At 44.3% G+C, this 14,643-nt stretch overlaps 1 protein-coding gene across 1 annotated transcript; it reads left to right on the top strand.

Moving 5' to 3' along the window:
• Positions 1-2,664: 2,664 nt before the first annotated feature.
• RSL1D1 (ribosomal L1 domain containing 1) lies at positions 2,665-13,762 on the top strand. Its single transcript, XM_059898139.1, has 9 exons — positions 2,665-2,834; positions 3,667-3,806; positions 5,377-5,515; positions 6,569-6,717; positions 6,805-6,906; positions 8,197-8,290; positions 8,376-8,501; positions 10,727-10,999; positions 13,134-13,762. The coding sequence occupies exons 1-9, from the start codon at positions 2,736-2,738 to the stop codon at positions 13,458-13,460; spliced, it is 1,449 nt and encodes a 482-aa protein (XP_059754122.1). The 5' UTR covers positions 2,665-2,735; the 3' UTR covers positions 13,461-13,762.
• The last annotated feature ends 881 nt before the right edge of the window (positions 13,763-14,643 follow it).

The following is a 14,643-nucleotide window of genomic DNA, read 5'->3' as shown; positions in this document are numbered from 1 at the left end:
TTTGGAGGATGAGGAGAAAAGAATTAAGGAGGATTCCCATATTCTGGCTTGGGCAACTAGGCAGTGAGTGTGTGGTGCCATGAACTGAGACAGAAAACATACGAAGAGCAGGTTTGAGAGGAAGATAACGAGTTCATGGTGGAACTTGTTTTGGGTGTGAGGTCCTAACAGGACTTTTACATCAACACAGCTGATGGGTCTGAAGATGGGAGGGCTACACATTTCCACTAGTTATCTATTTTTGGATAACAAATTACCAAGCCCAAATTTAGTGGCTTAAAATAACAAACATTTATTATCTCATAGTTTATGTGTGTGGGTCAGGAACCTGGAAGCAGCATAGCTTAGATGGTTCTGGCTCAGGATCTCTCAAAAGTCTGCAGGATTGACTGGAGGAGGATCCACTTCCAAGCTCACTTGCTGGCAGGTTGCCTGAGTAGTCTCAGGACTTGGTAGCTGGCTTCACCCAGAGCAAGTAATTTTAAACAAAGGAAAGACGGAGAGAGAGGTGGGGGAAAGATGGAGGGGAAAAGAACACTTAAGGACGAAACTATATTCTTTTTATAATCTAATCTCCAAAGTGACATCCCATCACTTCCACTCTATTCTATTTGCTAGAAGCAAGTCTACTAAGTCCAGCCCATACTCAAGGGGAGGGGAACGAAACTCCATCACTTAAGTTTCAAAGAATTTGTGGGCATATGACATTTTTTTTTAACCACTACAATACCACAGCAATATTAGCTTTCCTAAAGCATAATTCATCACCTCCTCTTCTTCCCTAATACCAGTTCAAAAACCTTGTATCTGTATGATTTCTCCAAAATATAAACCTTCAGCTTGATAATAAATTCCTTAACCTCCCCACTCCAGCCTCATCTCCCATTTCTCCCCTCTGCACATCCCTACTCCAGTCACTTACTACTTCCTAACACCACCATCCTCTTTCACCTGAATTCATGCGGTTCCCCTGGCCCAAAAGTCTGGTTCTCAAACTTGAATTCAGGTTACACAACATGTGACAGCCCCGATGCTCTCTTCAGAATACTAGGAAACACAGATACATGAAGCCTAATGTGGCAATTCATAATATCATGCTAAAACGAATTCCATCTTATACTAGATTCTACAACAGACAAGTGGGAGTAGGTGCCAAAGGTTTAGAACACTTCTCCTACAAGTTTCTGGTTAAAGACAAAGCCAGACAGGACTTCCCTGGTGGCGCAGTGGTTAAGAATCCGCCTGCCAATGCAGGGGACACGGGTTCGAGCCCTGGTCCGTCCGGGAAGATCCCACATGCCGCAGAGCAACTAAGCCCATGGGCCACAGCTACTGAGCCTGTGCTCTAGAGCCCGCGAGCCACAACTACTGCACCCGCGCGCCTAGAGCCCGTGCTCTGCAACAAGAGAAGCCACCGCAATGAGAAGCCCGCGCACTGCAAGGAAGACCCAACGCAGCCAAAAATAAATAAATAAATTAATTAATTAAAATAAAAAGACAAAGCCAGACATAACACTGGAAATCAGCTATACCCCAATTAAAATTTAAAAAAAAACAAAGCCAGTATTAGAGATCAGCAGCAAAACACCCCTTCCTCCAGCTTTGGCAATATGGAAGGAGCATTTCTTTGTAAGCAACTGACACGGAAAGCATCCTACTCCCATTCTTTGATCTCTCAAAATCTTCTGTAGCTAACTGCACAAAGAACCATCCTGAATACCCATCAAAAAGCTCCTAAATTACCTCTTGTTTATCTACATGGTGAAAGGCCATACGGCTGTTAAAAAAGAGGCACAGCCTTAGGTACTGACTTGGACAACCTCCAAGATATATTAAGAGGAAACGGCAACGTACAGAACAATGGCCGTACAGGCTACTACTTGTGTTTAAAAAACAAAAGAAAAGAAAATTGAAACCCAGCCATCGCTAAAGAGAAAGAAGTATAAGTATTTCCTAAACATGCCTACAACACCCCTGGAAGGTTCCAGGAGAAACAGGTAACAGTGGTCACCTCTGGGGCCATGGGGAGGAAGGGAGGCGTCCTCCCGTTTTCCAGCCTGCACCTTTACGTGTACGTGCTCTTACCTCCCGCCTCTGTAAGCCCCGAAGCTCAGGAGACTGGCTCCGGCCCACCGCTCGGGCTCCACACCGCTTAACGACGCGCCTGGTGTTTCCCGCGCACGAGGCACGGAATCTTCACCAGCCAGCGGGGAGGGGCCCGCCACCCTGGCCGTGGCGGGGACGGTGGCTAGGTTCGCCCAAGGTCAGCCGGCAGGTGGGTGATGAGGCCGCACTCCCCGCGCTCCCCACGCCCCACGCCGCCAGCCTAAAGTTGGGGAGAGGGGGGCGGTCCACTGACAGCAGGTGGCCCCAGCGGGTGGGCGGACAGGCCTCGTCTCCCGCCTCCAGGCGCTCGATTTCTTCCGTGGAAAAGTGAGAACGAGATGTCGCCAGGCTGCTCCCCGCGCCTCACAGACACCGGGAACAGAAGAGAAAGAGAGGCAATCCCTCTGGGAAGTGACAGACCACAGGCGGGGCGAATACCTACCTCAGTTTGCTCGCGCCCGCCAAACTCTGACGCCACAACGCCCCGGAACTCGACCCCGCGCTCCCGGAAGTGACGCGACGGTCTAGTCCCCGCCCCCCGACTTCCGGCTACGGGCCTGGTTTCGCGCGTGCGCCTCCGGAACCAGCTCCCGGGATCTGGATGCGCGTCTCCACGAGGTGAACGCGAAATGGAGGCCTCGGCTTCTACCCCACCGTCAACCTCAGCCGCAACTTCAGCTTCGACTCCAGCGACCCCGGTCGGCCTGGAGCAGCTGGACGAAGAGCAGGTGAGTGGTCTCTGGGGAGGGGCGTTCGGAAGCGGGATGGCCGTGGCCCTGGGAGGCGCGGGTGCGGAATGCGGGCTCCGCGCCGGTGTGGGCTCCTCCGGAGCTTTGGGAGGGTCGCGCGTTCGCGGTGCCCTCGGCTCGCCCGCTGCTTTGTACTCGCGGGTAGGCGCCCGCCTCCTCCAGCCCTGCGGCCTGGCTCTCTTGAGTTGGATTTTTTTTTTTTTGGCCGCTCCGCGTGGCTTGCGGGATTCTAGTTCCCCGACCAGGGATCGAACCTGTGCCCCCTGCGGTGGAAGCGCGGAGTCCTAACCACTGGACCACCAGGGAAGTCCCTTATCTTGAGTTGGATTGCAGGTATAACTTGGGATCCTGGGGTGAGGTCCACCTGGCTGTGCTTCCCTGCCTTTGACTTTGGCCAAGTCGCTTGATTTTTACCAGCCTCAGTAACTTCGTAGTTAAAATGGTCTCTGAGAGGAGGTGATGCACCTAAAGCGCGGTAACCAGGGAGCCTGGCACATAATAAGCGCTCAGGAAATGCTAGATGCAGGTGTATTGCGCTTTTATTGGCATTACTGCCTTCATCATCCAGGGCAGGGGAAGCACGTTCCCTCTGTCTCAGTGTTTTATATAGAAGAGGCTCGTTTCTGTAGACCATGCTATTAGCGAATACTTAGGTGGCTACATTCCTCTGATTACAAATTGCAGCATCCTAATGGATACGGTTGTGGAGGTTACCTGCTAAAATAGAAATTGATCAGGGACAAATTCTGGGACGGGGGCAAGTTTTAAATTCGATTGAGATGTAATTTATTTGTGTATCTCCACCTTGCAGATTAAAAAGGCAGTAGAAGCTCTGTTGGCACATTCCAAATCCAGGAAAAACGCAAATGGATTGCTTCTGAATGAGAATGAAAATTTCTTTTTAATGGTGGTATTATGGAAAATTCCAAGTAAAGAACTGAGGGTCAGATTGTAAGTTCTGATTTTCTACCTTTGCTTTTTTTATCTGCTTGGCCATTCCATGGAACTTTAACAATCGGCAGCTTAGTTTCTGGTGGAAACTTTGCAAACTCAGGATACGTTGAGTTGAAATAATTGTGCCCCCCAAAAACCATAGGTCTTCAGACATTCTTAAATTTTCTAGGATTTCAGATGTGCTTAAGTTTTCTAGACATGTCACCAGTTTTCTGGATGTTTGGTGGACGGTTTGACCTAAGCTGTTCTATTGAATCTGAAAACCTGGTTTTTGAGAGGACAGAGGTTAGACTAAATGAAACAGCTTCCATATTTTCATAGAATCTGTTATCTTTCCATGTCAAGATAGTTGCAAGCTAAAATTCCTGAGGTCCTGAACTCACTCCTTTATACAGAGACAATTGAAAATTTGGCAGTGATTTCCTAAGAGAAGAAAAACCCATGGTGATTACACATTCATATTGCTAGGACTTGTAGGTGAGAGATGCCCTCTCTGCAGAGTTGTCAGATTCAGCAAATAAAAATACAAGCAATTTTTTAGATAAGTAGGTCCCATGTAATGTTGGGGACATAATTATACTTAAAAAATGGTTCAAATTTAACTGGATGTCCTATATTCTGTCTGGTAACCCTGCCTCTCTGTGGAGTCTCTCATTCCCTGGGTGTTAAAAAGCCAGCTGTGCTATAGAAAGCAGTGTGTGGGATAGTTTCTTTTTCTTTTCCCCATAAAGGTGGGGGATAGAGGTTAAGAATGATTACAAATTGGAAAGACCCTTTTGACCCTCAGACTCTCTCTTAACTCATCCTCACAAACTGCCCCAGCCAGATTGCCTTAGTTATTGCTTTATGTATCTGGGTGCATTCTTTATTCCATACCTCTGCCCAGGCGGGTTTTTGCTTCTGGAAAGCCCTTACTTTCTCCGGGTATTTTTCCAACTGCTCACCTCTTGGTGATTTCTGCCACTTGCCATCTCGTTTGCCAAGTCCTGCTACTGTGGATTGCTCTCTTAAACTAAGGAAGTGTTTCCTCAGAACATGTAGGCCTAGGAAGTGAGCTAAACCTTTTTGAGACTCAACATAATTCATGTTTGCTGGTCCCTGTAGGTTTGCTCCGTTTTCTGTTTCAGGTGTTGAGAGTTATGTTTATGGAGCCCAGGGGTTTCTGCAAGGTAGAGTTCTGAATCAGAACTGTCCTGATGAAACTAGATTATTCTAGCACACGGTAGTACGTGTACCTATATAGCAACACGTAAAATAATAATAATTACATGTGCACTATTTTGAGTATCTTTGATTATATTTTAAGTCTTAATTGTATCCCAAATATTAGTTGATGTTTTGGCCTGCAGATATTTGTGGTGATTTAGTATTTGAATGTTAAATCTCTCCTCTGTACCACTGAAAACTAGATATATTTTTAAATGTTCTCAGTAGTGTATTTGCTTAAAAAGCGTGAATGAAGTTTATTGAAATGACAGTGAATTTATTATGTATTCTGTGGGATATAAACATACATGTTATCAGTTATAATGCTTTATTCCTTGGTTCCTTCTCATGCATTTTGCAGGTCCTTGCCTCATGGTATTCGATCAGATTTAGCAGATATCTGTTTATTTACTAAAGATGAACCTAATTTAACTCCCGAACAGACAGAACGTTTTTATAAGAAGCTTTTGAACAAGCATGGAGTTAAAACCATTTCTCAGGTAATGAATAGCTGTAACTGACCAATGCTAAGCTGTCTATCATGGTTCAGCTAGCCACACGTGGCATTAAGCACTTGATACGTGGCTAGTCAGAATTAAGATTTAACACAAACACTGGATCTTAAGGATTTAATATGGAAAAAGAATATAAAATAATTTCTATAAATTACAGTTAAATATGGTATTTTAGATCTATTGTGTTCAATAAAATCTGTTATGGGGAAAAAAAACATTTCTCGGGTAGGGAGCAGGTTAATATTTTCAAGACAACTAAAAGATTGGATTCAATTGAAGTGACAAGTAATACATTCCTTTTTAACTTAATTTTCTCTTTTTAATTTAATTCTCATTGGCTTTAGGGAGGGCGTATTCCCTCTTCCCTGTGACGGATGGGCTGTTGAGGTGTGTTGACCTGAAAGCTCAACACATGCATCAGTAATGATTATATGTTGGAAGATTTTACAGAATGCTGCTCCGTTGTGTCACTTCTCTCTCCTTCCAGAGCATCCTGGGTTTGCCTCTGACTTGGCACCCCTCCCCCTTTTTGTAGTCATTGGTGCGGTTTCTTTAGGTGAGGGTCCCGACTCATTTGCCCTGTGCCTGTGCTGTTTTAGATACTCACATGTTCACTAAACTGTGACTCCAGGGCATTTTAAAATCCAAATATAAATTGCCCCAGTATTTCTTCTTCTTGTTGTTCAGGTTCTTAATTTTTTGTTTTTATACCTTTTTTTCTCTCTCTCTTTTTTATCAAAGTATAGTTGGTCTACAGTATTGTTAGTTTCAGGTGTACAGCATAGTGATTCAGGGTTTTTTGTTTGTTTATTTTGCAGATTATATTCTCTTATAGGTTATTACAAGATATTGGATATAGTTTCCTGTGCTATACAGTAAATCCATGTTGCTTATCTATTTTATGTACAGTAGTTTGTATCTGTTGATCCCAAACTCCTAATTTGTCCCTCCCCTCCCTTTGGTAACCATAAGTTTGTTTTCTATGTCTGTGAGTCTGTTTCTGTTTGTATATACGATTCATGTTTTTACATTTTCTAGATTATCCCCCTCCGAACTTTAAAAAAGGAATATAAAGCCTATGAAGCTAAGCTCCGCCTCTTGGGTAGTTTCGACTTCTTCATTACGGATGCCAGAATCAGGCGGCTCTTACCCTCACACCTTGGGAGACATTTCTACAACAGAAAGAAGTAAGTTTCTCAGCAATGACCGGACTTTAGTAGCGTGAAATTTATGGGTGTGTATGTGCTGCTGTAAATGCCTTTGTATTGTTTCAGAGTTCCAGTACCTGTAAACCTTCAGGCCAAGGATTTGTCCAGAGAGATCAGTGACTGTGTAGGGGGAACTGTCTTAAACATCTCTAAAAGTGGTTCTTGCAGGTAGGTAAAAGGCGTTAAGGTGTGCCTCTGTTTCATTTTATATTTAATAATGATTTTATAAACTTTTTAAAATAAGATAGTGTTAATGAAACCAGACTCTTCTGTTAAAACTAAAATTCATTCTTTAGAAGTATTCAATTCTCTAGAACAGTGCTGCCCTCCAGAACTTTCCACAGTAGTGGAGATGGTCTATAGCTGTGTAGTCTCATGCGGAAGAACGAGCCACAGATGGCTGCTGAGCACTTGAAACGTGGCTTCCGCAGCTGAGGATCTGAATTTCTAACTTTACCTGATTTTAACTGACTTAAATTTTAAAAGGCACGTCTGCTGGTTTTTACTGTACTGGATGGGCATCCTTTTTTTTTTTTTGTAATTTTTTGGATGTGCCATGCAGCATGTGGGATCTTAGTTCCCCAACCAGGGATTGAACCCGCACCCCCTGCCTTGTGAGCATGGAGTCTCAACCACTGGACCACCAGGGAAGTCCCTGTACAGGGCACCTTTAGATGTTCAGGAAAACAGGAGAATAAGCCTGGTTCAGGGTGTACTTGCAGGTCAGTGACAGTGGGCACACAGAATGGGCAGAGCCCCGTCTTTGGCTGGAGGGAGGTGGGAGCATCAGCCCGTCTCATCCTCATTCTGCACTCATCCTGCCAACAGCCAGCCTGCCTTTCAGCTCCCATGGTAGGGAGAGTGGGGGCTGCCAGGACCAGCGGACCCAGTGGCTGAGCAGTGGGCACTTCTGGGCTTCCCCGTTGGCTTGCGGCAGCCCCCTGCTTCAGCTGAGGGGATGGTTTTGCTCTTGGCCAGAAGACGCTATTACACGAGCAACTGTTCGTTTTAGAGGTGGCCGCTGTGTCAGGGCAGTGGAGCTATAAAGGTAGCAAGCAGTCCTCCTGGGGGTGGTTCTTTTCAGAACAGCCACTGCTGGGGGTAATTGCCCTCAGGAAAGCCTGAGGGCTGACTCAGTGACCTGTGTTTTCCAGAATGAAGGTAGAACTCCCTTTGGCCCTCCCCACTGACCCTCCCAGCCTTACACGGTTAGGTGCCAGCTCCTCGATTACCTCTTGATGGTAGGGCATATTTCAGGAGGAGGGCATTTCTAGAACATGAAGGATGATCATGTTCCTTTAAAATAAATTTAGAACCTAAAGATTTCAATGATTTTACATTAAAAAAAATTTTTTTTAGGATTGTGTATTTGTATTTCTCACATACCTGCTTATGCTTTATTTTGAAAACCAAGTTATTTTTTCAGCTCTCTGTGTATAATGCTTTATTAAATTTCAGTACCATCCGCATCGGTCACACTGGGATGCAAGTTCAGCACATCGTTGAAAACGTTGTTGCCGTCACAAAAAGGCTTTCACAGAAACTGCCGGAGGTATGGTCTCGCAGATGCTTCCACTGGCCGTTCGTTTAAAGGAACAAAACACCTACGGATGATGTTACTCTTCTCTCTGTTTCAGAAGTGGGAGAGCGTGAAGCTCTTGTACGTGAAGACTGAGAGATCGGTTTCCCTGCCTGTCTTTTCTTCTTTTGTCAGCAGTCGTGGTGAAGCCAGGGGACTACGCACACAAAGTCAGAAGAAAAAGGTGAGTAGCAGTTCACATCCCAGGCAGGCTTAATCAAGGCTGTAAGCGCAGCCCAGGAAGAGAGAACAAAGGCTCAGAAGGGGCCTGTGCAGTGGCAAGAGGAACTGAGAGGAAGAGGAAAACCGAAATCGAGTCTGTGCAGTATTGATACACGGTTATTTATGGGCGAAATTCAAGATCGTATGAGGCTGACATACCTCTTGGTTTTGGTTTGTAGGTTTTCAGTGCTGCTGGTAATATTGCAGAAAGCTGCATGAGAGAAAATGGAACTTTTTGCTATTGGCTGGACCAATCTCCTAGTTTATTTGGTCTTTCTCCAGCCATGTTCATCCATGTGTCCATTGAGTTTTTAGACTCAGTCTTTTAATTTTTTGTCTTCTAGAAGTTCTGTGTTTTGTTCTTTTTCAAATTATCGTTACCTTTTTTTGGTTTCCTGTTATCTATAAATAGTCTTCCAGTTTGTCTTAATTCTTGGAACACATTAAGCATAGTTGCTTTATTGTCTGATAATTCAAACCGTTAGGCGTCTTGGTGATGCAGCGGGTTGTCTCTACCTGCTGGTTCCTATGTACTTAGTTATTGTGGACTGTATCATGGATAGTCCATTTGGAAAATTATTTGTAGAACTAACTTGAGGGGTGGGATGAAGATCTTTCCCGAGAGGATTTAGACTTACGGCAGCCAGGCACCTTGGGGCACTCTCAGCCCAGAACCACCTAGAAGCACATTCAAGGCTTGAGGTTCCCTGAATGATTCAAATCCACCCACAGTGACAGATCTTCACGGCTCTGCCCCCCGTTCATCTCTACCCTGAGGGTCCAACTCATTGGTGTCCCAGCTTATTGTAACAAGGTTTTTACTTAGAATCCCTGCCTGGTATGGACATTAGGATTTGATTTCTCCATTTCACACCCCTGCCCTCCTGTGCCCAGTCGTAACGGCTGTTAAAAGTTAGGGATCAGCAAATACTCTCGGGGCAAACGTTTCTTACAGCGTAATCAGCTCATCGGTGCTTTTATGAAAAAAGTTGTTAATATTTTACCCTACTTTTTACTTGTTTTCATAATCCAAAATAACATAAACTGCTGTTACTGGAAACAAGAAGTCTGAATTTTTTGCTGTTTGTCAGATTCAGTTGAAGGCTTTGTGACAATGTTGGAATTGCTGGTTAAAATGGAATTTTGTCATAATTATGATGTTATCTAACGTACTCTGTGATAAGGATAATGGACCTCTAGCTATGTAAACTTGCTACTGTGTTAACTCTCAACCACAAACTCAGGCAGGAAAAAAATATCAGAGTATTTCGTTTTTGTAGCAGCTTCATGGAGATGTACAGTCACCCATCTCATACATGGGAGGATTAGTTCCAGGATCCCCCCCAAGGATGCCAAAATTTGTGGGTGCTAAAGTCCCTTATATAAGCCAGCATAGTATTTGCACATAAACTACACACATCCTCTGGCGTCCTTTAAATCATCTTTTTTTTTTTCCTTAATATTTATTTATCTATCCATCTGTTTAGCTAGCTAGCTAGCTATGTAGCTGCTCCGGGTCTTAATTGCGGCACGCGGGATCTCTGTTGCCTCGTGCGGGATCTTTAGTTGCGGCATCCCGGATCTAGTTCCCCAACCAGGGATCGAACTAGTTCCCCAACCAGGGATCGAACCCGGGCCCCCAGCACTCCCAGGAGCACAGAGTCTTAACCACTGGACCTCCTTTAAATCATCTTTAGATTACTTATACCTAATACAATGTGAGTGCTATGTAAATAGTTGTCAGAGTGCAACAAATTTAAGTTTCGCTTTTTGGAACTTTTTGGAATTTTTTTTTCCCTTGAATATTTTTGATTCACATTTGGTTGAATCTGCAGATGTGGAACCTGCATATATGGAAGTTCAACACATCACATACTATACAATTCTGGATTATTCGTAACTCACTTGTAAATGAGGTTGACTTCCACACAGCTGGTGACTACACACTTCAGCTACCCAGATTTGAATATAATTTACCACATAAAATGCATCTTTGGCTGGGACTCTGTGACAAAACAGAGTTGGGGTTCAAGTGCTAGCAATGGGACTCATCTGCTTGGATCTTGTACAGGTCAAGGCCCTTTCAGGGAGCTTATGGATGACCTGACTGCACGTGCTAAGTCTGTGCCATTTATTCACCAACAAAAGAGTCCCCCATTAAAATTATGCTTGTTTTTATTATCGTAGGTAGCAAAGAAAAGCCAAAAGAAGAAAGAACGTCTTAAAAGACAGCAGGAGAAGAAAGGAGACAAGAAGCTTATGAAACAGGCTGGAAAGGCTGCACCAGCCCCGACTACAGATGCACCGGCCCCCAAAACTGGTGGTGCTCCAGCCCAGGACCCTGGACCCCAGAAGGAGACCGGTGGGGTGAGCGCCCCCCCTAAAGCTCAAGACGAGTCTGAAGATGAAATCCCACTGCTGGTACCAGTGAAGGAAACGCCAGCTGCAAGAAGCGTAAAGGTATTTTCATTAATATTTAATATCCATCATGGACGGATTCCGGGGCTCCGTGTGCCAGGCAGGCACTTGGTGAGGGACGGGAAGTGCTGTGCGGCTGGGAGGCATCGTTTATAGAAATCTGTTCTACCAGAGATTGTGAAGTCATGGATGAAAACTACTAGGGTAAATCCCAAGAACCCCTGACTGACTCTGTCCCCCTCGTAAATAGTGAAGCGATGTGCAGTCAGCACAGCCTTTCGTGTACCTTGGAATCAAGGGAGACTCGGCCATATTAATAATTCTAAAAAATGTTGCCTGTGGTTTTGAAAAGCACGTTCAGTTTCTGAAGGTGAGTCCTCAGTCACCACATAATTACTTTCAGAAAATTGACCAAGGGAAACTTGGGTGCTGGATTCTGCCTCTGAAACCTTTTAAACACCCCACCGTGCATGGTTCTTACAGAAATCTGACTTCTTGGGTTTCAGAGGAGGTGATTTAAAGGAACTGAGTTTTTTTATTTTGGGGTGCTTTGATAATGTTTTTTTGTTTTCGTATTGTTTGGCCGCACCACGAGGCTTGCGGGATCTTAGTTCCCCAACCAGGGATCGACCACAGACCCATGGCAGTGAAAGCGCTGACTCCTAACCACTGGACCGCCAGGGAATTCCCATTTTGATAATGTTTTTGCTCATACTCATAGTATCCATCCAACTATTGGGGGGAGACCTCTTGAAAATAAGGGGAGAAATGGGTCCCTAAGAGACTAGAGGGCTGCCCTCACCATGTGTGCATGAGACTCATGACCCCTCGGCACAGCCCGTTAGGGTCAACCCAGGGCTGTTACTGCACTTTACCTATTATGTATTCTTTCCTCACAGTAATCCTTAACGTCTTCAACAGAGTTATAATTTTCCTCTGCTAGTGAAATATTCCTTTTACAGTGTCCCCAAACTGCTAGTGAGGTTTTTTTTTTAATATACTTGAAATTAATGTTGATCAGTATATTAACTATAGGCAGTATAATTGTTTCTAGAAAAAGTAAGCTGTATTTGTTATAATGGGACTGGCAGATAATGTGTTGGAAATTAAAGAGTGGAAAGCATAGCTTCCTGGGTGGGTGATACCCATCAAGAGTGTAGAAGTGTTGGGTGTTCCCTGGCGGTCCAGTGGTTAGGACTCAACGCTTTCACTGCCAGGGGCCCGGGTTCGATCCCTGGTCAGGGAACTAAGATCCCACAAGCCACAAGGCGAGGCCTAAAAAAGTGTAGAAGTGTTCGTGCCCTTTGAACCCATCTAGGAAATTTGATCAGGGGAAAGGTATGAAAGTTTCAGCATTGTTCGCTGTAGAAGCAAAAATGAGAAAATGCTATGTACCCTTGCAGTAGTTTTTATAAAGTTATTCAAGATAACGTTTAGTACGAGTTTATAGTGCTTAGGAAATACTAATGAAATAGTTGGGGAAAGAGCATAATACTCGGCTTTTAAATACATACATACTCATGGGGAAAAGGCAGTGAATAATATTAATATTGTGTGGTAGAGTTATTAGGGAGTTTAGTTTTTTGTATTTTCAATGTTTTTCAAAATTTCCATCTGTTTTATGATAACTCAAAAGCAAAGTTTTGTTGGTTGATTTGCCTGTGTAACCTCTCTCTGCGTGGGACCCAGTCCGTTGCTGGGATGTTGTCCTCGGCTCGTCAGCCACATCATCTGGGCTGCTTGGGAAATCCGGGATTTCCGGTGTGGAACACGGTCCCCCCTTTTGCTAACAGGCACCCCAGTTGTTTTCACACACACTGTTTCGGAACCCCCTGCCCTAACCCACATGCGAGGAATTTACAACTGGAGGTGAAGAAGAGTCAGGGTTAGGTCACAGGTCTGCCCACTGTGCTCCCACTGCTTCTAGGAGTCCTTCGCCCCAGCCGTAAGGAAGGATGGTTAGGCCAGGGAGGTGCCAGGGTCCTTTTTACAGTCATTAATAGTGGAGTACAGCTGCCTTTCAAAATGTTTTTGAGGCAGGAGGAAAAAACCATTCCTCATTCATCGTGCTGCAGTTTCCCTCTTAGGGGTTCCCTAAATTTTAAGAACAGTAACTCTTAGAGTTACATCATCAGTTGTCTGTCCCACACCCCACCCACTTTTTTCTTTTTCTTAGACACAAAAAGATGCTGCAGGAAAGAAGTCTCCAAAGAAGAGTCCTGGTCCCAACACACCTCATAGGAAGAAGAGAAAGGCCTCCCCAGCTTTGGAGACCCCAGCAGCTGCGGAGCCCAAGACCCCAGGTAAAGGCCCAGGGAAGAAGGCAAGAATCAAAGAAGAGTTGGAGAAAGAAAGAACCTCTTCGCTGGGGAAAAAAGACCCAAGACAGACTCGTAAAAAGCCAGAGGCCAAGTTCTTCACTACTGCTAGTAAATCTGCGAAAAAAACTCCCCGTACCCCCAAACAGTGGCCCAAAAAACCCAAAGTACCCCAGTCAACCTAAAATCAGAAACTCAACCAGCAGGAAACTCATCAGAGCTATCTAAAGAGCTTGTAAAAAATACCTGGGTCCTGACCCCTGTTGCAACCGCTGAGTGAGGCCTAGACTTAAATAGTTTTTAAAACCTCCACAAGTAATTCTGATACATGTTCATGGGTGTAAGAACCAGTAGTTTGAAGTAAATCCATTCATTTCATTGCTCTTCTTTGTATTTGCTAATGCAGTAGAGGGAAAATACAGTGCTTCTCTGTGGTTGTGTTTTTTATTATTAAAGTTAACATTTGTTTCTCAGTATAAAATTGGCATCCCATGTCTTGTTGGTTTTATTGAATGCCTATGATGTGACCCTTTTCCTCATCTGCTTTAAGCCATTTGTTCACATGACAGCTCCATCACAGTAATCTGTGCAAACACATCCAAAGCTTGTTTGCAGGCCACTGATGGGCTCACTGCATGCAGGTCAGCCGTGGCCCCCATGCTGAGATGGGTCTTAGAAAAGGCCTTGGAATCAAAATTAAAATAATCGATTCCAGGACCCAGATGGTGGTCAGCCAAGGTTGCAGATCACTGAGTTAGCATACATTTGTTGGGGGAAATTAACATGGAGTCATTCACAGAGGCACTGGATCGAATCCTGAATGCTGGAGGCAAGAAAATATTTGTCTTGCATAAGCCTTTCCATCTTCCTCCAGATTCCTCCTCACCCTAAACAGACTTACTTTTATGTGACAGCTCTAGGGTAGGAAGCTTGGGAGAGTAGACTCTTAAACTTTGGGTCATTGTCAAATATCCTGAGGCAGTAAGTGACTTTTCAGGTACTCGGCCTTTCGCTGCATTTGAATTGGGGTACACATCTCTAATAGTAAGTGACATAGTCACTGTAGTATAGGAAAGGCCAAAGTGAGGCATGCTTTCAAAGGTAATTACCATTCATGAACATAACGACTAAAGGAATCAAAGCTTCAGATGGTTCTCCAGCAAGTCAAGGAGTCGAGACAGCTTTTTAAATCATGAAAGCCTCTGAAATACAAAATAATTTGTTTTTCATTCCAGTGTCCTTTTAGGCTTGTAAAACTGAGTATACTACATTTAATGTAGGGGTTTAGTGTAATTGATTTGTTTACCATAGAAACTATTCACTTATTCAAAGATGAAGATTTAAGTCTACTGCTTTGCTGAAGGCAAA

The sequence above is a fragment of the Balaenoptera ricei genome, chromosome 15 (assembly GCF_028023285.1).
Source record: "Balaenoptera ricei isolate mBalRic1 chromosome 15, mBalRic1.hap2, whole genome shotgun sequence".
NCBI classification, from domain to species: Eukaryota; Metazoa; Chordata; class Mammalia; order Artiodactyla; family Balaenopteridae; genus Balaenoptera; species Balaenoptera ricei.
This window is presented reverse-complemented; position numbering and strand designations above follow the sequence as displayed.